The sequence below is a fragment of the Puma concolor genome, chromosome C1 (assembly GCF_028749965.1).
Source record: "Puma concolor isolate L17-30 chromosome C1, mPumCon1.1.hap2, whole genome shotgun sequence".
In the NCBI taxonomy this organism is placed as follows: Eukaryota; Metazoa; Chordata; class Mammalia; order Carnivora; family Felidae; genus Puma; species Puma concolor.
The window spans coordinates 21,544,455-21,565,272 of NC_141674.1; the positions used below are offsets into that span (position 1 = coordinate 21,544,455).

The 20,818-nt window shown below is 39.8% G+C and overlaps 1 protein-coding gene across 2 annotated transcripts in view; it reads right to left on the reverse strand.

The window, feature by feature from the left end:
• The window catches only part of TAF12 (TATA-box binding protein associated factor 12), a 32,380-nt gene extending 13,656 nt beyond the window's left edge, over positions 1-18,724 (reverse strand). The window contains exons 1-4 of one of the 2 annotated variants that reach the window (XM_086716209.1): positions 18,586-18,708; positions 3,906-3,990; positions 2,936-3,187; positions 48-125 (exon numbers count right to left, since the gene is read on the reverse strand). In XM_086716209.1, coding sequence (XP_086572335.1) covers positions 48-125; positions 2,936-3,187; positions 3,906-3,977 — 402 coding nt within the window. In that variant the 5' untranslated portion in view covers positions 3,978-3,990; positions 18,586-18,708. Of the gene's footprint in view, positions 1-47; positions 126-2,935; positions 3,188-3,905; positions 3,991-18,585 lie in introns of both variants that reach the window. The other variant, XM_025934812.2, reaches the window with a different exon arrangement.
• Between the last annotated feature and the right edge of the window lie 2,094 nt (positions 18,725-20,818).

The following is a 20,818-nucleotide window of genomic DNA, read 5'->3' on the forward strand; positions in this document are numbered from 1 at the left end:
ATTAGCTCTCAGGGACACAGATTCTGGGGTTCCCAACCCCACCTTACCTCCTCCACATCTTCATCCAATTGCTCATTAGGATCCACTTCTCTGACTAAGTCTTGTAATTTCTTCTTGGTCAATACCTAAAGTTAATTGGGAGAAGATTTTTTCAGTAAGTATTAAGGGAGAAAAACCCCTTATTACCCTGTAATGAAGAAAGGCTGTCACTGTGTTGGGTTTAGTTTCTACTTTCCAAAAGTCAGCAGTCTGGCCTACAAGACTTGTATTCTACAAAACTGTACTCTCAAGACAGAAGTAGCCCAGGGAAAGGCCACAAGAGCAGTGTGGCCGAGAGGCCAACATCTGTCAGTTTATTTCTGCTTCATCTCTTGCTCACTATGCCTTACCTTCCCTCTACATTAAATAATTCGCAATTTTCTGACCATCACAACTTGTATGTGCCTCTGTTGCTTTTGGACGTGCTCTTCTACCCTTCTTCCTATCTGCTCAGTCTATGGTGCCTTCTTTCTGCTTTTCCTAGCCCACCCAGGTAAAAGGAACCACTTCCTCCTTTGGCCTCTACTAGACTCTGTGCACCCTTCTATCATTGTATGTAGTTGTAAACTTGCCTGTTTCTTTCTTTCTTTCTTTTTAATGTTTGTTTATTTTTGACAGAGACAGAGTGTGAGCAGGGAAGGGGCAGAGAGAGAGAGGGAGACACAGAATCCAAAGCAGGCCCAGGTTCTGAGCTGTCAGCACAGAGCCCAACACGGGGCTCAAACTCATGGACCCCAAGATCATGACCTGAGCCAAAGTCGGCTGCTCAACCGACTGAGCCACCCAGGCACCCCATAAACTTGCCTGTTTCAGACTCAGTAGGCTGAAAGCTCCCTGAGGGGAGGGACCATGTGTTCATCTCCATATAATATTTGTATAAGTGCGTACAACTGTGATCCCTTTTTCAGAGAGGAAATGTCATGTTACATACATATACCATTAAACAATAATCAAAAGACATACATTAAAATGCTAACCATAAACTGAGAATAAACTGAGGGTTGATGGGGAGTGGGAGGGAGGGGAAAGTGGTGATGGGCATCTAGGAGGGCACCTGTTGGGATGAGCACTGGGTGTTGTATGGAAACCAATATGACAATAAACTTCATATTAAAAAAAATGTTAACCATAGTTATTTTGGGGTGATGGTAAAATTATGGGCTATTTATTCTTGTATTTCTAAAGTTTCTGTGATAAGCATGTATAATCTTGGAAATAAAGAAAAAAGAAATTTTTAAAATACATATTTGTTCATGATTTCTCAGATCTATCCATTCTCCATTCTAACATTACCACTACATCAAGCCTTTACTGCACATCTTGATTTACTACAGAAGTCTTAGACCTGGTCTTCCTCTCAGTCTGCCCCCTTTCCTACCTTTCTTATCCACTTACTACCAAGTTAATCCTCCTATGATATACTACTTTTATTATGTTACTTACTCTTCTATTAAATATTTGCAAAGATTGTCTAATGACTAAAAGTTCCAAAGGAAACTGACTAGTATATGCTCAGTTTATTCTGCCATAATCCAGCCTAAACTGTCTTACCTCCTGCTCTTCTCCAACAGACTACACATTCAACACAAGCTGGCTTCCCAACTATCTGCCCAACCTTCCCCATTCACCTTTACTGGTCCCTCCCCCTATTTTCTTGAAATGTCTCTCCCTCCTATTCCAGCCTACAAGGTTCAAGTTAAGAGATAATACTTATTTCTTATCTCTTGTGGGTCTGCAGAGCAGAATCAGAATCATGGCCAGAAAGTAGGGGGCAGATTTTAGAAGTACTGCAGAAAATTAATGGCAGCAGCTGAATGAACTAGAAGGAGAAAAGACTGGAGGCAATGGTACTTAATTACAGGAATAATGAATAATGAATGCATTAGTTATTTTATTTAGCTATTTTATTTACCAATTATAAAGCATATATATATTTATACATAAAAATATAAAAACCTATCATAGGCAACATGTTGTGTTAGTGTGTGTATATGGATGTATGTAAATATACATCACACACATAAACACTATAAACACTGATAAACATTGTACATGATAATTTCATAAAGAACTTCAGAAGTCCAAAGGACAGGGGCGTCTGGGTGGCTCAGATGGTTAAGTGTCTGACTCTTGGTTTTGGCTCAGGTCATGATCTCACGGTTCGTGAGTTCAAGCCTAAGCCTGTTTGGGATTCTTGCTCTCTCTCTCTGCCCCTCCTCTGCTCTCTCACTCTCTCTCAAAATAAGCTAAAGATAAATAAATAAATAAATAAATAAATAAATAAATAGTAAAACTCTTTAAATTTCTTTTAAATTTAAATTTTATTTTTCAGAGAGAGAGTGTGAGCAAGGGAGGCGCAGACAGAGAGGGAGACAGAGGACCCAAAGTGGGCTCTGTGCTGACAGCAGCTATCCCGACGCAGGGCTCTGATGAATGGCAAGATCACGACCTGAGCCAAATTTGGATGCTCAACCCACTGAGATACCCAGGCACCCCCTAACAAACCTATTTAAAAAAAATAGGGCGACTGGGTGGCTCAGTGGGTTAAGCGTCCGACTTCGGCTCAGGTCATGATCTCACAGCTTGTGAGTTTGAGTCCCATGTCGGGCTCTGTGCTGACAGTTCAGAGCCTGGAGCCTGCTTCACATTCTGTGTCTCCCTCTCTCTCTCTCTGCCCCTTCCCTGCTCACACACACTCTCTCTCTCTCAACAATAAATAAACAACAACAACAAAATTAGAAAATAAAAAAAATAAAGAAGTCCAAAGGAGGGAAAAGACCTTTTCCAGCTAAAAGGAAGAAGCAGCATCTGAGATAGACAGACATCTCCCAAAGCATTATTGGTTCAAATAACAGATAAGAGGTACCTATAAAGAACCAAAAATAAGAAACGATACCTGATTATTTTCAGGGCTGAGACGCCCTCCAGTCCCAGGAGTGCCTGGTATCTTTACCACTGTAGTGCTATTGGCCATGGAGCCTTGTGGAGGAGTGCTGGCTGGTTCCGGTTTTATGGATGAGAAATTGGAAAGGTTGATTAGGGCTGAGGGGCCAAACTGGTTCATAATCTGCCGAGCTTTGGACTTTAGCTCATAGAGCTTATCAAGATCCTGTTTCTTTTTGGAGCTGTGAGGACCAAGGCCAATCAACTGTAGAAGGAAAACAAGAGAATTAACTCCAGAAACATCTTTAATAAAGGGTAAGTTTTGAAAGTAAACTTATATAAAGTCTCTTGGACTTGAAGGGTCTTTAGGATTTCTGGGATAGTGACCATGTGATACCTGCACATTAAAAATGGACGGAATGAGGAATGTTCATTGCTCTCACCTCATATTTAGAAACTATCTTTTCTCTAAAATCTAAATGAAATAGTCCACAAAATTAAATAAGTAAATGAAATGAGAAATCTTATACAAAAATAAACTAGAATGAGTAAGACATTTTTGAAGACTTCATAAAAATAGAATACTTGGTTAAGTACTAAATGTGTTATTTTTCAACAGCAAATAATGTTAAATTCAAATAAATCATGGCACAATCACATACTTAAAACCAGTCACAAAACTTCAGAAAACAGATTAGTTCATTTTGGCACTTCAAAACATGCTTAAATCTATGTCAGGGCTATGTCTAATCAACACGATTTTTAGCAACTGTTAAAAATAAGCTGTTCTTTGTCATCAAGAGCAAATTTTCTCTGAGTGTTAGCAATCTTTAAGTACATGCAGAGTCCCTAGCCTGGAGTAGCCAAGACTCCTAAATTTTAAAGCCATGAGGTAGACTCTGTGGACAGCAGCTTTGGTGTCATCAAGATCAGAAGCACATTTACCAAATTCTGTCAACAGCAGCCTCAACGAGCTTACTTACAGCTATCTGAGTGTCTAGATCTTTAATTACATCAGCAACAGCTGTGAGCCCGGTGAACTGAGAGGCAGCCATTTTCAAAAGCTACCTGTAAATGAACAACTGGCATCAAGCACCACTCTTGCCACAGAACCATTTCAGTTGCATGGCTGGCACATCTTCATGGGCCAGAATCCAAGCAAACTGGATGTGGAGAAACGCATCCATATTCCTGTCTCCTTATTCTTACTCATTACCAAGAGAAATATCTCCATCTCTTTCATACGCAGCTTTTAAAATTAATGAAGATTATAGTAATATAAATTCTCTTCTAATGAAACGGATGTTCTAGCGTTAGGGATAAACTAGCAGCATATGGAAACTTCATTGGCCAAATTGTGAAACTTGAACTTGCAGGAATCATGGCAGTGGTTATCAGAACGTGGTGAAGCTTAGCAACCTAAATGAGCATCTATACGTGTGAACTCTTGCCCCAGTTGCTGAGTTCCTCCCCAACAAACCGTCTAACTTTCTAACATGAGAAATCACCTTTCCTGGTTTACCCTTAAGAACAGCAACTAACTATGCACTGGTTAAATGATCAAGAGAAACTTGGCCAAGAGTCAGCTGAGGGGGACAGCAGAGCATCAAGATCACTGGTTTGTTTTTTAACCGTATGCACTCCTTCTCCCTTACCCACAAATGGTACCAACAGAAGAATCAGGAGAGGGAAAGACTGAGAATGTGGTTAATAGTTGTTCTTTAATGTTATAAAAACAAACTATTTACCCACAGCAAGTTTTATGAAAGAGACTTATTAAAGATTATCAGTATGTTCACCACACTGAACATATTATACCCTTCAAATAACATTCCCATAACCTTCAAGGGACTTCCCAAAGAGTACTGGGTATTGCTCAAAATAAGTAGAAGACTTTTTTTGTAATAGAGATTTCTGCATAATGGGAATTTCTATAATAAGACCTGTAGACAAGAACACAATCTACACAGCACCAAATATGAATAATCGTATGTCAAGTTTGGAATTAACATTAAGGAATAGCTCCAATGACTATTAATGAAATAAGTTGTTTTAATGAAATAAGGGGAATCCATACAATATAAGAAACATCAAAGTTTCTCCCTAAGAAACTAGACTGCAATTTACTGTATTGTTTTGTTGAGAAGCAAACATTACTTCTGCATTTTCAATAATTCTGTTAGGTGAGCTATTTCTTCCATTAAAACAAGACAAAACAAAGCAGATGATAACCACTCATTACCAGACTGACACTGCCCATAGTTTCCTAGACTATTCCTTTATTTGGTTGGATTTAAAACACCATATTTGGATGGGTGATGATTACATGGATTTACACAATGTCAAAGTCATCACACTGAATATTTAAGATCTGTGCATTTTATTGTATACACAAATTATACCACTATTAAGGACAGGAAACCAAATCACCCAACCCCCACCCAAATAAATAAAGGATTGCACTCTTAGGCGTTTATCCCAGAAAAATAAAAACTTGTGTTCCCACACAAACCTATATTCTCATGTTCATAGCATATATCAATAAGGAAAAGATAGATTATTGAATACATGGTGGTATATGAGTACATCTGGAAAACATCTGGTTTCGTGTTTAAAATTTAAATATTTGACCCATCTGGAATGAGGGAGGGTATATATATATTCCTCCCTTCATACACTCTTTTATTGCAGACAGATCAAATATTTAAATCTTAAATATAAAATGAATTATCTTAAATGTTAAATATAAAATACTAGAATATAGATTTAAAAAATATTCAGAAATATAACCCTCTCACTTTATTAAAAAAAACTAACCCAAAATGGATCGTATACTTTAATAATATCAAATGTACAACTATAATACTTTTAGAAAAAACAGGAGAAAATCTTTGGGCTCTAGCTAGACAAGAGTTCTTAGCTTGACACTAAATGCAATCAATAAAAGGAAATATTGATAAATTGGCCTTCATCAAATTAAAAATGTTTCCTATGTGAAAGCCTACGTAGAAAGGATGAAAAGACGAGCTACAGACGAGGAGAAAGTATTTACAAACTACATATCCAACAAAAGACTAGTATCTATAAAGTATACAGAATTCTCAAAACTCAACACGTCTTTTTTTTTTTAACTAATTCAATTACAAAATGCACAGAAGACCTGACCAGATATTTCACCAAAGTCATACAGATGGCAAATGAAGCACAAGAAAAGGTATTCAACATCACTAGTCATTAAAGAAAGGCAAATTAAAACTGCAGTAAGATGAAACTACACACCTAGAAGTATGCCTAAAATAAAAAATAGTGATAGCGCCAAATACTGACAAGGATGCAGAGAAAATGGATCACTAGCACATTGCAAGTGGGAATGTAAACAGGACAGCCACTCTAAAACAGTTTGCAGTTTCTTAAAAAATCTAAGGATATACTGTCACAGAGAAGCCTAAAGAGACATGAAGACAAATGGAAAAACTAAGATCTGAATAAATGATGGACTTCAGTTAATAATACTGTATTAATATTGGCTCATTAGTTTTAACAAATGCACCATACTAATGTAAGATATTGCTATGGAGAAACTGGGTGTATGGAAACCCTATTACCTTCCCAATTTTTCTGTAAATCTTAACTGTTCTAAATTTTTTCTTAACGTTTATTCATTTTTGAGAGACAGAGCACAAGTGGGGGAGGAGCACAGAGAAAAAAGGAGACACAGGATCCGAAGCAGGTTCCAGGCTCTGAGCTGTCAGCACAGAGCCTGACGCGGGCTCGAACTCATGAACCACGAGATTATGACCTGAGCCAAAGTCGGATGCTTACCCCACTGAGCCACCCAGGTGCCCCTAAAACTGTTCTAAGAAATAGTTTATTAAAAAACTAGGGGTGCCTGGGTGGCTCAGTCGGGTGAGCATCCGACTCTATATCTCAGCTCAGGTCATGATCTCATGGTTCATGAGATGAAGCCCTGAGATGGGGTCTGTGTTGACGTTGCAAAGCCTGCTTGGGATTCTTTCAATCCCTCTCTCTGTACCCCTCTCCTGCTCTCGTGCATGCACGTGTGTATGTGTGAGTATGTGTGTGTCTTTCTCTCTCTCTCTCTCTCAAAATAAATAATCATTTAAAAAAATAAAGTAAAAAAAAAAAAAATTAGAAAAAAAAAGGGGGGGGGGGTGCCTGGCTGGCTCAGCAGGTAGAGCATGCGACTCTTAATCTCAGGGTCGGAGTTCAAGTCCTACATTGGGTGTCGAGCCTACTCTAAAAAGAAAAAAGGGGAAAAAAGAACAAACCATTAATACACAAAACAACAGGGATGAATCTCAAAAAATATTTAAGCAAAAAAAAATCCAGTCTCAAAAGAAATACTCTATGATTCCATTTATTTAATTTTTAAATTTGTATTTCATTAAAAAATTTTGTTTTCTGTTTTTATTTTTGAAGGAGAGAGAAACAGAGCATGAAAGGGGGAGGAGCAGACAGAGAGGGAGACACAGAATCTGAAGCAGGCTCCAGGCTCTGAGCTGTCAGCACAGAGCCCAACACAGGGCTAGCTAGCACTCACGAACTGTGAGATCATGACCTGAGCCGAAGTCGGACGCTCAATCGACTGAGCCACCCAGGCACCCCGTATTTGTATTTCATTTTTAAAGTTTATTCATTTTGAGGGGGGCTGCAGAGAGAATGGGAGGAGAGAGAATCTCTCAACTTGGGGCTCAATTCCATGAACCATGAGATTATGATCTGAGCCAAAATCAAGAGAGTCCAACGTTTAACTGATTGCACCACCCAGGCACCCCTGATTCCGTTTATATGAAATTCTAATCTCTAATGATCTAAAAACTAAACTCTAGCAATAGATGGGGCAGAGACTGAACAGGGGTATGGGGGACGTTTGTGAGGTAGATATAAATGCTCTATATCTTGAGGGGGGTGATGCTTACACAGCTGCATACATTTCTGAAAACCCATCAAACTAAATACTTACAATGTGCATTTTATTGTACACAAATTATACCTCAATAAAGTTGGCTCAGAAAAAAAAAAAAAAGAACTCTTAATATGCAACTATTACACGACCCAACAATTGAAGTCCTAGGCATTTATCCTAGAGAAATGAGAACTTATGTTCACACCAAAACCTTTACATGAATATTCATAGTAGCCTTATTTGTAATAGTCAAAAACTGCAATCAGCTCAGGTGTCTCTCAAAAAGTGAATGGTTAAACAAACTGGTATATCCAGATCATGGAAAATTACTTATCAATAAAAAGAAAAAAACTTGATACACACGACTTACATGAACCTCCAGAGAATTACATTGAGCAAAAGACAATACAAAAATGTATTTATATAACATCTTTGAAATGACAAAATTTTATTTTTTTTATTATTTTTTTTAATTTTTTTTTCAACGTTTATTTATTTTTGGGACAGGGAGAGACAGAGCATGAACGGGGGAGGGGCAGAGAGAGAGGGAGACACAGAATTGGAAACAGGCTCCAGGCTCCGAGCCATCAGCCCAGAGCCTGGCGCGGGGCTCGAACTCACGGAGTGCGAGATCGTGACCTGGCTGAAGTCGGACGCTTAACCGACTGCGCCACCCAGGAGCCCCTGAAATGACAAAATTTTAGGAACAGGAAAGAGATTCGTGAGGTTGTTAGGCACTGAGTAGCAGGGAAGCAGATGTGGTTACAAAAGGGCAATATGAGGGACCTTTGTGATGGAATCATTCAGTGTCTGGACTGTGATGACAGATAAAAGAACCTTTAGGGGCTCCTGGGTGACTCAGTCAGTGAGGTGACCAATGACCAACCAATGACCAACTCTTGATTTTTGTCTCAGGTCATGATCTCGTGGTTCGTGGGTTCAAGCCCCACAATGGGCTGGCTCTTTGCTAACAGTGTGGAGCCTGCTTGGGATTTTCTGTCCCTCTGCCCCTCCCCTGCTTACTCTCTCTCTCTCTCAAAATAAATAAATAAACACTAAAAAAAAAAAAAAAGAACCTATGAAAGTGACTAAATTGTATAGGACTTAATCCACATACATCCACAAATGAATACAAGTCAACAAATACAAGTAAAACTGGGTAAATCTGAATGAGACTGGTGGATTATATCAGGGTCAATATCCTGATTGTCATACTGCACAACAGTTTTGCAAAATGTTACCACTGGAGAAAACTAGGCAAAGTATACAAGAGATCTCTGTATGTTATTTTTTTTTAATTAAAAAAATTATTTATTTATTTTGAGAGAGAGAGAGAGAGAGAGAGAGTGGGGAAGGGACAGAGAGAGGGGGAGAAAGAAAATCCCAGCACAGAGCTCAACGCAAGGCTGAAACTCACAAACCAAGAGATCATGACCTGAGCCAAAGTCTGACACTTAGCCCACTTAGCCACCCAGGTGTTCCACTCTGTATTATTTCTTATAACTGCAAATAAATCTACAATTATCTCAATTTTTAAAATTGGGGAAAAAAAATTCTCAGCAGTAAATGAAAAGCCCTTCTAAAGATGGCCCAAAGGGGGCGCCTGAGTGGCTCAGTCAGTTAAGTGTCTGACATCAGCTCAGGTCATGAGCTCCAGGATCACAAGTTCCATCCCCACATTGGGCTCTCTGCTGTCAGCATGGAGCCTGCTTCTGATCCTCTGTCACCCTCTCTTTCTGCCCCTCCCCTGCTTGCACCCACTCTCTCTTTGAAAAATAAATAAACATTTTAAAATACATAAATAAAATAAAGATGACCCAAAGCTCAGAAGCCATAAAATACTTGACATATTCAATTACATAAAAATAAAATGTAATTTTATTTGTCTGACAAATAAATAAAATTTTTAAAAAAACAAAAATAAAATGTCTGCATGGCAACAAACATAATAAAGGACAAAAAGACAAACTAGCAAAAATATATGCAATATATATATCAAAGACAAAGAACTAATTTCTTTTACATATAAAAAATATTTAGACATCAATAGGCACCCAACCACCCAAAAGAAAAATTGCAAAAAACAAAACAAAAAAACACAGTACAAGAAATTCAAATAGTTCTTAAAGTAATGAAATTACCTTTATTCTCATTCATAATAAAAACACAGATTAAAACCATTTATTCCTCCTCTGGCAATGATGAAAAAGTTTTACATGTACTCTGAAAATTTTATGGATAGTCATTTCGTCTGTTGTTGGAGTGGGGGGAATATAAATTTGTTAGAGGTCTCTATACAGGGCTACTTAGCAGTATCTACCAAAATTAAAAAACATATATTGTTTTGACCCCACAGTTCCATGTTTAGCAATTTATATTACAGTTGAACTTCTATGTAAAAATAATACTGTACATACAAGGAATATCAGCCTAAATGTCCATCAAAAGTGATACAGTTAAATAAATCAGGGTATAACCACAATGAAATACACTGAAAAAGAATAAGACTCATGAAAATATTAAGCTAAATGAAAGAATCCAGAGGTACCTGGCTGGCCCAATTGGAAGAGCTGTAACCCTTTTTTGTTTTGTTTTGTTTTTGTTTTTGTTTTTTTGGAAGGCAGGAGGTTTATTTTACACCAGAGGGGCTCAGAGGAGATCACTCTCCGAGGTCTGAGCTGGAAGAGCTGTAACTCTTAATCTCAGGGTCATGGGTTCAAGCCCCATGTTGGGTGTAGAAATTACTTAAATAAAACTTCTTAAAAATTAAACAAAATAAATAAAAGAAAGAATCCTGTCACAGAAGACATGTTGTATCATTCCATTTATATGAAATGTCCAGAACAGACACACCTATCAAGACAAGAAAGTGGATTAGTGGTTGCCAGGGCTGAAGCGTAAGGGAGAAGAATAGGGATTGACTGCTAATGGTAAAGGGTTTATTTTAGGAGGGGACAAAATAATCTGAAATTAGATTATGGTGATGGTTGGTTGCATAACCCTGAATGTATAAAAAAGCCATTGAACTGTACATCTGATAATGGTGAATTGTATGATAATGTCAATGACATCTCAATAAAGCTGTTTTTAAAAAATTGGGGCGCCTGGGTGGCGCAGTCGGTTAAGCGTCCGACTTCAGCCAGGTCACGATCTCGCGGTCTGTGAGTTCGAGCCCCACGTCGGGCTCTGGGCTGATGGCCCAGAGCCTGGAGCCTATTTCCGATTCTGTGTCTCCCTCTCTCTCTGCCCCTCCCCCGCTCATGCTCTCTCTCTGTCCCAAAAACAAATAAACGTTGAAAAAAAAAAAAAAAAGAAAAAAAAATGAAAAAACTCATGAAAGGACCTCTAAAATACACTGTTCACTGAAAATCCAAGGTACAGAATAGTGAGAATAATTTGTTATCATTTCTTAAAAGACATATAACTGTAAATGCATAAATTATTCCTGGAAAGATAAATAAGAAACTGATAACAGCAGTTATCTTGGTAGGGAAGGGAATGGTAGTATCTGGGTGGCCTATGGGACCAAGGTGGGAGAAGATTTACTTTTCATCATATAGCCTAAATTCTGTACCATGTGTATATGCTACCTATGAAAAAAAGAATTAAAGTAGTATTTGGTTTGTTTCCTCTGAAAAAATAGGTAGTTCTGACAACTTTTAAAAATATAACAAAAAATACAGCAGTAGCAACAAAAACGAATTTAACCTATATCTCATACCTTATAAAAAAGCAAACTCAAAACTGATCATACACTTAAAATTAAAAATGTAAAACTACAAAACTTTTAGAAGAAAATATATACGGAAAAAAAAATCTTCATAACTTTGGGTCAGGACAGAGTTCTTACATGTAACACCAAAAGCATAATCCACAAAAGAAAGAAATTGAGGAGTGCCTGGTGGCTCAGTCGTTTAAGCGTATGACTTCGGCTCAGGTTGTGATCTCATGATTTGTGAGTTCCAGCCCCGCACTGGACTCTGCACTAATAGTGCAGAGCCTGCTTGGGATTCTCTCTCTCCCTCTTTCTCTGCCTCTCCCTACTCTCTCTCTCTCTCTCTCAAAATAAATAAACTTTGTGAAAAAAAAAAAAGAAAGAAATTGATAAAGTGAACTTCACCAAAATGTAAACTCCTGCTCCATAAAAGAAAATAAAGACATGTCATACATGAAGAGAAAATATTAAAAATCACATATCTGACAAATAACTTGTATACAGGTTATATAAAGAACTCTCAAAATTCAACAAGAAAAGTAACAATGCAATTAAAAAATGGACAAAAGATCTGAACAGACCCTATGCCTAAGAAGATATGCAGATGACAAACACATGAAAAGATATTCAATATCATTAGTCATCTGGAGAATGCAATGAGGGAAATGAATAACCATTAAGTACTATTAGAATAATTTAAAAATTTTAAAAATAGACAAGTGCTGGAGAGGATGTTGAGCAACTGAAATCATCATACATTTCTGTGTGAATGTAAAATGGTGCAATCTCTTTAGAAAACAGTTTGCAGTTTCTTATAAAGTGAAGGACATATTTATCATATGACCCAGAAATCCCACTCCTAAGGTATTTACTAAAGAAATGCAAACTTCTATTCACACAAAAATTGGTGTGTGAATGTTTACAGCAACATTATTAATAACTGTCCAAAACTGGAAAAATAGATTGTCCTTCAACTGGTGAATGGATAAACTATAAATATATATCTATATAATGGAGTACTACTCAGCAATAGTAAGGAAGAACTACGGACACATGCAACAACATGGATAATCAAATGCATATGCTAAGTGAAAGTGGCAAGACAAAAGGTACTTACTATATGATTCCATTTATATGACACTCTGGAAAAGGCAAAGCTATATGGATGGAGAGAACAGATTAGTGGTTGCCAGTGGCTTGGAGTGGGTTAGGGTTTGACTACAAAGGAGCAGCACGAAGAAAATTCTGGGGATGGTGGAACTTTTAGGGAGCAGTGTTATGGTGCTTACATGAAAGTGTGCATTGTCACAACTCATAGAACTGCACTCCCAAAAGGGTGTGTTTTTTGGTATGTAAATTTAAAAACAAAACATCATAACCATTCTGAAATGGTCAATGACTCCATTTCCAAATCACCTGTTTACTGACAACTTTCATCAAGTCCAATTGTGGATGATACTGACCAAGCACAATGCCATGAAGTGACTGTAAATAACCTAAATTCTGTTATGTAATATACCATGGTTGCCTTTGGGCTACTCAAATTTCTAACTCTCACTTACTTGGAATGCTAAGAAATAGGGAAGTACTACTGTGTAAAAACAGAGACATTAATTGTGGGACAGTTTGAGAGAACAATTGTAACAGTAAACCCTTACTAGCACCTACTATGTGGAAATCACATGCTACGGGATTTTTACGAAATTATGTCCAGAGAGTCCATGCCCCAGTAATCTACAGTAAAACTTACTTCATAATTTTATCAAAACAAGATTGTGTGGCTGGGAGTTCAATTAAATACCAAGTCTATCCTCCCTCCTCCTCACCAGTTACATTTAAACTATGGGTGACAGGCTGAGGATAACAGCCTTAGCTGCTTTTCCTTTTAACAGCTTGTACCTCAAACAGAAATCCAGTTGCAACCCTATCATTGTACTATGAGGTTCTGATTTTTCAGAGGGTTAGGAGATGGGGGGAGGGGGTCACACCTTGTAGTAATTATAAGACCATGGCCTTTTCTAGACATCTGTTTCATTAGCAATTTTTTTTTTAAGTAGGCTTCATGCCCAGCAGAGAGTCCAACACGGAGCTTGAACTCATGACCCTGAGATCAAGACCTGAGCTGCGATCAAGTCAGACACTAAAAGACTGCACCACCCAGGCACCCCAACAGATATTTTTTTATATTTTATTTTGGGGGGCACCTGGCTGGCTCAGTTAGAAGAGCATGAAACTCGATGTTGGGGTTGTGAGTTCAAGCCCCACCTGGAGTGTAGAGATTACTTAAATAAAACTTAAAAAAAAAAAAAAAGTTTTCACAAAGGGTGCCTGGGTGGCTCAGTCGGTACAGCATCCGACTTTTGATTTCAGCTCAGGTCATGATCTCATGGTTTTTGGGTTCCAGCCCCACGCTGGAATCTGAGCTGACACTGCGGAGCCTACTTGGAATTCGCTCTTTCTCTCCCGGTTCCTCCCCTGTTCTCTCTCTCTCTCCTTCTCTGAAAATAAACTTTATTTTTTTTTTAATTTTGTTTAATGTTTATTTATTTTTGAGACAAAGAGAGACAGAGCATGAATGGGGGAGGGGCAGAGAGAGAGGGAGACACAGAATCTGAAGCAGGCTCCAGGCTCTGAGCACAGAGCCCGACACGGGGCTGGAACTCACAGACCGTGAGATCATGACTGAGCCGAAGTCGGAAGCTCAACCGACTGAGCCATCCAGGCGCCCCAGAAAATAAACTTTAAAAAAAAAGTTTTAAAAAATAGTTTAAGTAATCTCTACACCCAACATTGGGGCTCAAACTTACAACCCTGAGATCAAGAGTCGCATGTTCTTTGGACTGAACCAGTCCAAAATATATATACATATATGTATATATATATTTTTTTAAGTGAAGAGAATAGGGGAATAGAAGAACAGATTGTCTTTAAAACCCTTTCACTTCCAGGGGCGCCTGGGTGGCGCAGTCGGTTAAGCGTCCGACTTCAGCCAGGTCACGATCTCGCGGTCCGTGAGTTCGAGCCCCGCGTCGGGCTCTGGGCTGATGGCCCAGAGCCTGGAGCCTGTTTCCGATTCTGTGTCTCCCTCTCTCTCTGCCCCTCCCCCGTTCATGCTCTGTCTCTCTCTGTCCCAAAATAAATAAACGTTGAAAAAAAAAAAATTAAAAAAAAAAAAATAAAAAAAATAAAACCCTTTCACTTCTGAAATGTTTAGGAATTATTTAAACCAAATAGTGGAGTAAAGGGGACTACCAGGCTGATGGCATAAAAGCCCTATCACTGTGGTACAGGACTTAAATGACTGGGTTTTCTATCTGTTTCTTTTCTCACTGGCTTCTAGATGTATCTAAATGAGCTCAAATTTCCCAGCCTTAAAAAAAAAAATCCATTAATTGCATTCTGTAAAACTTGAGAGGAACATTTCTTTCCATTAGTTTTTTTGACTAGTTTGATTCTGTTTAGGTGGTCTTGGCTTAACAGAAAGGCAATACAGTACAGTGGTCAAGGGACAGACTCTGGTGGCAATGTCTGGGTTCAAATACCAACTCTGCCACTTATTAATCAGCTTTACGTCCTTCAGCAAGTTATTCCAATCTCTTTATACCTCAGTTTCCTCATGTGAAAAATGCATTCACATTTTATATATCTCATGGGACTGTTGTGACAGTACATTGAATTTATGTATAGAAAGCACTTAGAAGAGTGCCTGGCACATGAAAAGTACAAATAAACATGTTTGCTAATATTATAATATATATGCTCCTCTCTTCTAAATCTTAGTTATAAAAATCAGTGCATTAAAGCTAAAGGTTTTCAACCATTGTAGTATGTGTTGGTGGCATCCTATAACCATTTTTATGACTTCAGATATTTAAAAAAAAAAAAGTGGGGTGCCTGGGTGATCAGTCAGTTAAGCATCAGACTCTTGATTCTGGCTAGGGTCATGGTCTCAAGGTTTGGGAGTTCCTGCCCCACATTGGGATCTGTGCTGACACTGCAGAGCCTGCTTGGGATGGGATTTTCTCTCAAAATAAATAAATAAGCTTTGAAAAAAAAAACTTAAAAAACAATACAAAAAAAAAAAGTGACTGCAAAAAAATGGTCGTGGTAAATGGTCAAAAGGAGGCTGATGAGGGGTACTATGGCACAGGGAAGGCCCAAGTCAGGAGGGTTGGGTATCATACTACTTCTGCCACAGAGTTATAGGAGCTCCCTTTGACCAAATTTTCTACATCTATAATTAAGAGTGGGATCCGAATTCTTAAGTCCTTACAGCTCTAACAATTAATGTAAGATTTTAGATTAAGTCCATATGTACAGATTTCAGTTTGTCTTCTGCCACTGGCACACCTATTTCACAATACAGACTGATAAACACTGGTTGTGTATAGTCTCCAAAGTATTTTGGGGCTTTCCATGAAGACCTTAGATCAAAAGTAATACGTTCCATGTTCAGATCTTCTCTAACACAATGATTTTCTGATCAGGTACTTTGAAACACTATTATGATAATTCAATGCTAGAGCTACATATGAGTGAAATAAGTACCTTTTGCAAATGTAGATGAGAATGTTAACTCAAGAATAAATTGTCATTAATTAAACCAAGTATTTTGAAATGGTGTCATGGGAATGCTTTACTTCATAATTTGGGGTAAGTTTTGATCACTTGTATATAGTAGAGGCACTTGAAAATAGTATAAGCTAACCCTTTGGGGAAAAAACACAGTAGTTTCAACTAAGTTAGCCCAATTTCCCTAATCATCTAGTTCATGTTGCAATTAATTGTAAAGTTAATCCAATTTAAGTCCTTGTTCTTCAAATTGGTCTTTTGTGGCCTCCTAAATTTAAAATTAAATATATCTTTCTCCATTGTAAGGAAAAGTTCTAATCAGGTCCCATTTTTAGATCTTGAATATCTATGCTTATTTAAAAACAAAGAAATTTAGCTCTCAAATACTACACTATATAAGTACCCTAGCAAGTTATAGTACTTGGTATTAATAGAAATCTTAAGGAGGAGGAGGTGCTTTCATTCAATATGTTTTGTTTAACTGTTACTTCTATTTTGTTGATGGGCAAACTGAGATATGGAAAGGAATTCACTTAGAAAAGTAGACAAAATTAGTCAAACATATACAAGGTTTGACTGGGGATGGGCCACTTATTTCCATGTGTTTTCAGGCAAGGTACTTAACCTCTCTGAACCAATTTCCTTATCTGCACAATGGGACTGACAATATCTAACTTGTGGAGTTGTGAGAATTAAATAATATAACACTTGAAAGTGCTTATGGGGGCGCCTGGGTGGCTCAGTCCGTTAAGCGGCCGACTTCGGCTCAGGTCATGATCTCCCAGTCCGTGAGTTCGAGCCCCGTGTCGGGCTCTGTGCTGACAGCTCAGAGCCTGGAGCCTGATTCAGATTCTGTGTCTCCCTCTCTCTGACCCTCCCCCGTTCATGCTCTGTCTCTCTCTCTCTCTCTCTGTCTCAAAAATAAATAAACGTTAAAAAAAATTAATATAAAAAAAAGAAAGTGCTTACGATAGTGCCTGATTAACCTGTGTAGGTTTCAGTAAAAGATATTATTGAAGGGAAGTAACTGGTCCAGGTATCCCTGACATTCTTATCTAAAAGCAGCCATCTCCAATAAATCCTGATACTAAAATATAGGATATAACTTATTTATCTGCAACTTTCTAAATGGCTTACTATATTGGGGTTGGGGGAGGGGGAGGAGAAGCGTTCCTTTAAAGGTTCCCTAAATGGTGACATTCACTGTATTGATGTCAATACAGCCACAAGACTTGAAATAAAGTACTAAATTTGTAAAAATTTCCTTCTTGAGTTTGACGTTAAAGCAAAGATTCTAGAAGCGTGTTTTCAAGGATATTATTAGCCAAGATCTCCTATTTGCTAGGCACAGCAGGGTACTATATCAAAATTATGATCGAATCAATCATTGCTTCATGTGATCCTAAGCCTTCTTTGGACCTCAGCCTCTTTACCTATAAAACAGGAGTTTTACAAAGATTATCTTTCTGGGCCATCCTGTCCCCCTATCTCTAACATTCTTTTATTTGAGATGCAGAGATCTGTGCTCAATCAGGGTTCGGTGGAATGGTATTTAAAGCACTTATCAAGTATATAACTGAGTTCAAACGGCTTCAACTTCACATCAGAGCTTTGTAAGAATGAAGCAGAAAACGAAGATGCTTGCATGTGGGCTTTCCTAGATAAAAGTATCTGACACAAGAAAAGCCTGCCAAAAGCCAAGCAGGCAGCGCGAAGGAAGGGTCGTCTTCCCCTGAATACATCCTTTACCACTCTGGATTCAGAGAATATGAAGGAAAAAATGGATCACTACATCTTTTCCAAACTCTCCCTTTCCTTTGGAGGCTGATCTCCCTGCAGCCATGGCCCCTTATACTCTCCGCTTTGGAGAGCTCGGGTTCTCACAGCCCTGTTCCTTCAGGTACTTCGGAGTCTCCAAGCCCTGATCCCGTCCCCACAGAAGCCCGTCTTCACTGCCCGCTGCCGTTCCTTCCAAACCCAAGTGGTCTCTGAGCGCTCCTGCCCCTCAGGAACCTAAGTCTTCGCTAATCTGTTTCTGAATCCTTAGGAGCCTGGGTCTTGACTGTCCCGCTTCTGTCTCTTAGGAGCCCAAGTCCTCATAGCTCCGCTTTTACCTTTCAGGAGCCCGTGTCTTCACGCCCCTTTCCATTCAGACCCTCTCCTCTTAAGAGTACGGGTCCTCATAATCCTGTTCCCCTCACATCGCTTTCCCTCAGGTGCCGGAGAACTCACATTCGTCCCGGTTCCCTAAGTCCCGTCTATAGCCCCGGTCCCCACAGCCGCGTCTTCTCCGAGCCCGGAGCCCCTTAGTCCCGTCCCAACAGCCTGATTCCTCGCACAACCCGGTATCCTCCACAACATAGTTCTTCAAACACTGACCCACTGTGGGTCTGGGTCCTGACTCCCTCCTCCCGCTCTTCTTCCTCAACTGCCAGGGCCCAAGACTCACAGGCAGCAGCGTCTATCTCCCCATGATATGCGGAGACTGCCCCAGTGAAGCGTTCGTCTCAGCAGCCGGTCCGACTGCTCGGCCCTCCCCGAGTACTTCCGGCACCGCTCCCCGCCTCCAACCCGGAAACGCGCGGCTCTTCCGGCCGGCGGGCGCGCGCCTCGCTTACGCATGCGCAGAGTGCTCTCTGACACGTGGTCGCGGTCCTAGGCTGTTTCTCCGCTCCCGCGGTTGGGGTTGTTCTTGCTTGTGGTTGGGTGGCAGCGTGGGCGAACTCGTTGCCTTCTACCCCGGCGTTGCGATCCCTGCCCTTGCTGTTTCTTTCAGTCTCCGCGTATCGTATACGCTAGCACGGCCGATAATTGACGCCCTTGGATGTCTTACAGGTCGCCATTTTTAGTTGATTTAGTTGCCTTTATGGTCGTATCTAGACAGAGATACCACTTGGGACCGAAGCACCCCGTGGATAATCCCGTTGAACTCTAACAAGGGAATTGGCAGCACAAGAGCGTGGAGACGAGAGACGGGTTGTACCTATGGATTGGCAAATAGTATTAATTGAGCGCTTACTGTCATCAAGGAACTTTGCTAAGCCTCTTAACTCCGATACATCATTTAATCTTTTAAAAAATTATTTATTTTGAAATGGGGGAGGGGCAGAGAGGGAGAGAGAGAATCCCAAGCAGACTCCACATGAAGCCTGACGCTGGGCTTGATCCCACCACCCCCAAATCAGGACTTGAACCAATATCAAGACTCAGATGCTCAATCGACTGAGCCACCCAGGTGCCCCTATATCACGTAATCATTTAAAGAAAACCTCTGAGAGGGGCGCCCTAGTGGCCTAGTGAGTTAAGTGTGGGACTCTTGATCTCTGGTTTTGATCTCGGTTTGGTGAGTTACAGACCCCACGTGGGGCTCCTCGCTACTGATAACATGGAGCCTGCTTGGGATTGTCTCTCCCTCTCTCCGCCCCTTTCTTGCTCTCTCTCCCTCTCTCTCTCAAAATAAAATTAAAAAAAAAAAAAAAAACAACTTTAAAATCCCTGAGAGATTAAGTAAGGTTCTAATAAGTGCAGTCTCAACTTGAACTCTCACTTAAAGCCTAATCCTGTCCTGTGTGTAACCATTAAACTGATGGTTTTAGTTTTTACATCACTTTGGGATAACATTTTTTACCTTATGCCAGGTGCTAGGCATGTAAGACCCAGTCCCAACCAATGTGATGTTCACACTAAAATGAAGAACCTGCAGACACAAACGAATATACAAAGGGCCATGACAGCCCAAAGTGAGCCATAGTAACTGCCTGCAGAAATCAGGAAGAGGTTTCCCCCCACCTATATTTTAAGTTTATTTTTTATTAATCTCTACATCCAGCACGGGGCTCAAACTCAACCCCTAGATCGAGAGTCACAGGCTCTTTGAGCCAGCCAGGTGCCCTCCTTATCTTTACATCTTCTCATCCTTGGCCCACCAAACTCCCAATCACCTGCATTGCCACCAGATGCAAATTCTTAGATTCAAGGCCCCTTCACCATTAGGCTTCAAATGGCCTTCCTTAGCCTAATTTCCCTGCTACAGCTCTCTTCATTCTCCTAAGGATCTGGCACACTTTTTTCCCTCTCACTCCATCTTTTTAAGACCAGTTTAAATGTACATTCACTCATTCAGCAAACAGTGCTTGTTGTGTGCCAAGCTTTTTGCTAGGTCCTGGGTATATATGCTAGTAGATACGACAGATAATAAATATCCTTGTTCTGAGAGTTTACAATCTGGAGTGGGAAACAGACCATCAGAAAGTACACAAAAGTGTAAGAGAGGATACCAGATTTAACTAGCTGGGTGATCTAAAGCCCTGAGCTAAGGAAGCTTATTCAAGGACCAAGATGACCAAGGTGGCTGGAATTTTTTTTTTTTTTAATTTTTTTTTCAACGTTTATTTATTTTTGGGACAGAGAGAGACAGAGCATGAACGGGGGAGGGGCAGGGAGAGAGGGAGACACAGAATCGGAAACAGGCTCCAGGCTCTGAGCCATCAGCCCAGAGCCCGACGCAGGGCTCGAACACACGGACCGCGAGATCGTGACCTGGCTGAAGTCGGACGCTTAACCGACTGCGCCACCCAGGCGCCCCAAGGTGGCTGGAATTTAATAAGTGATAGAGTGGCGGGTAGAGTTGGGAGAGGCAAGCAGGGCTCAGCTCAGGCAGGACTTTGCAGGCTACGGTGAGG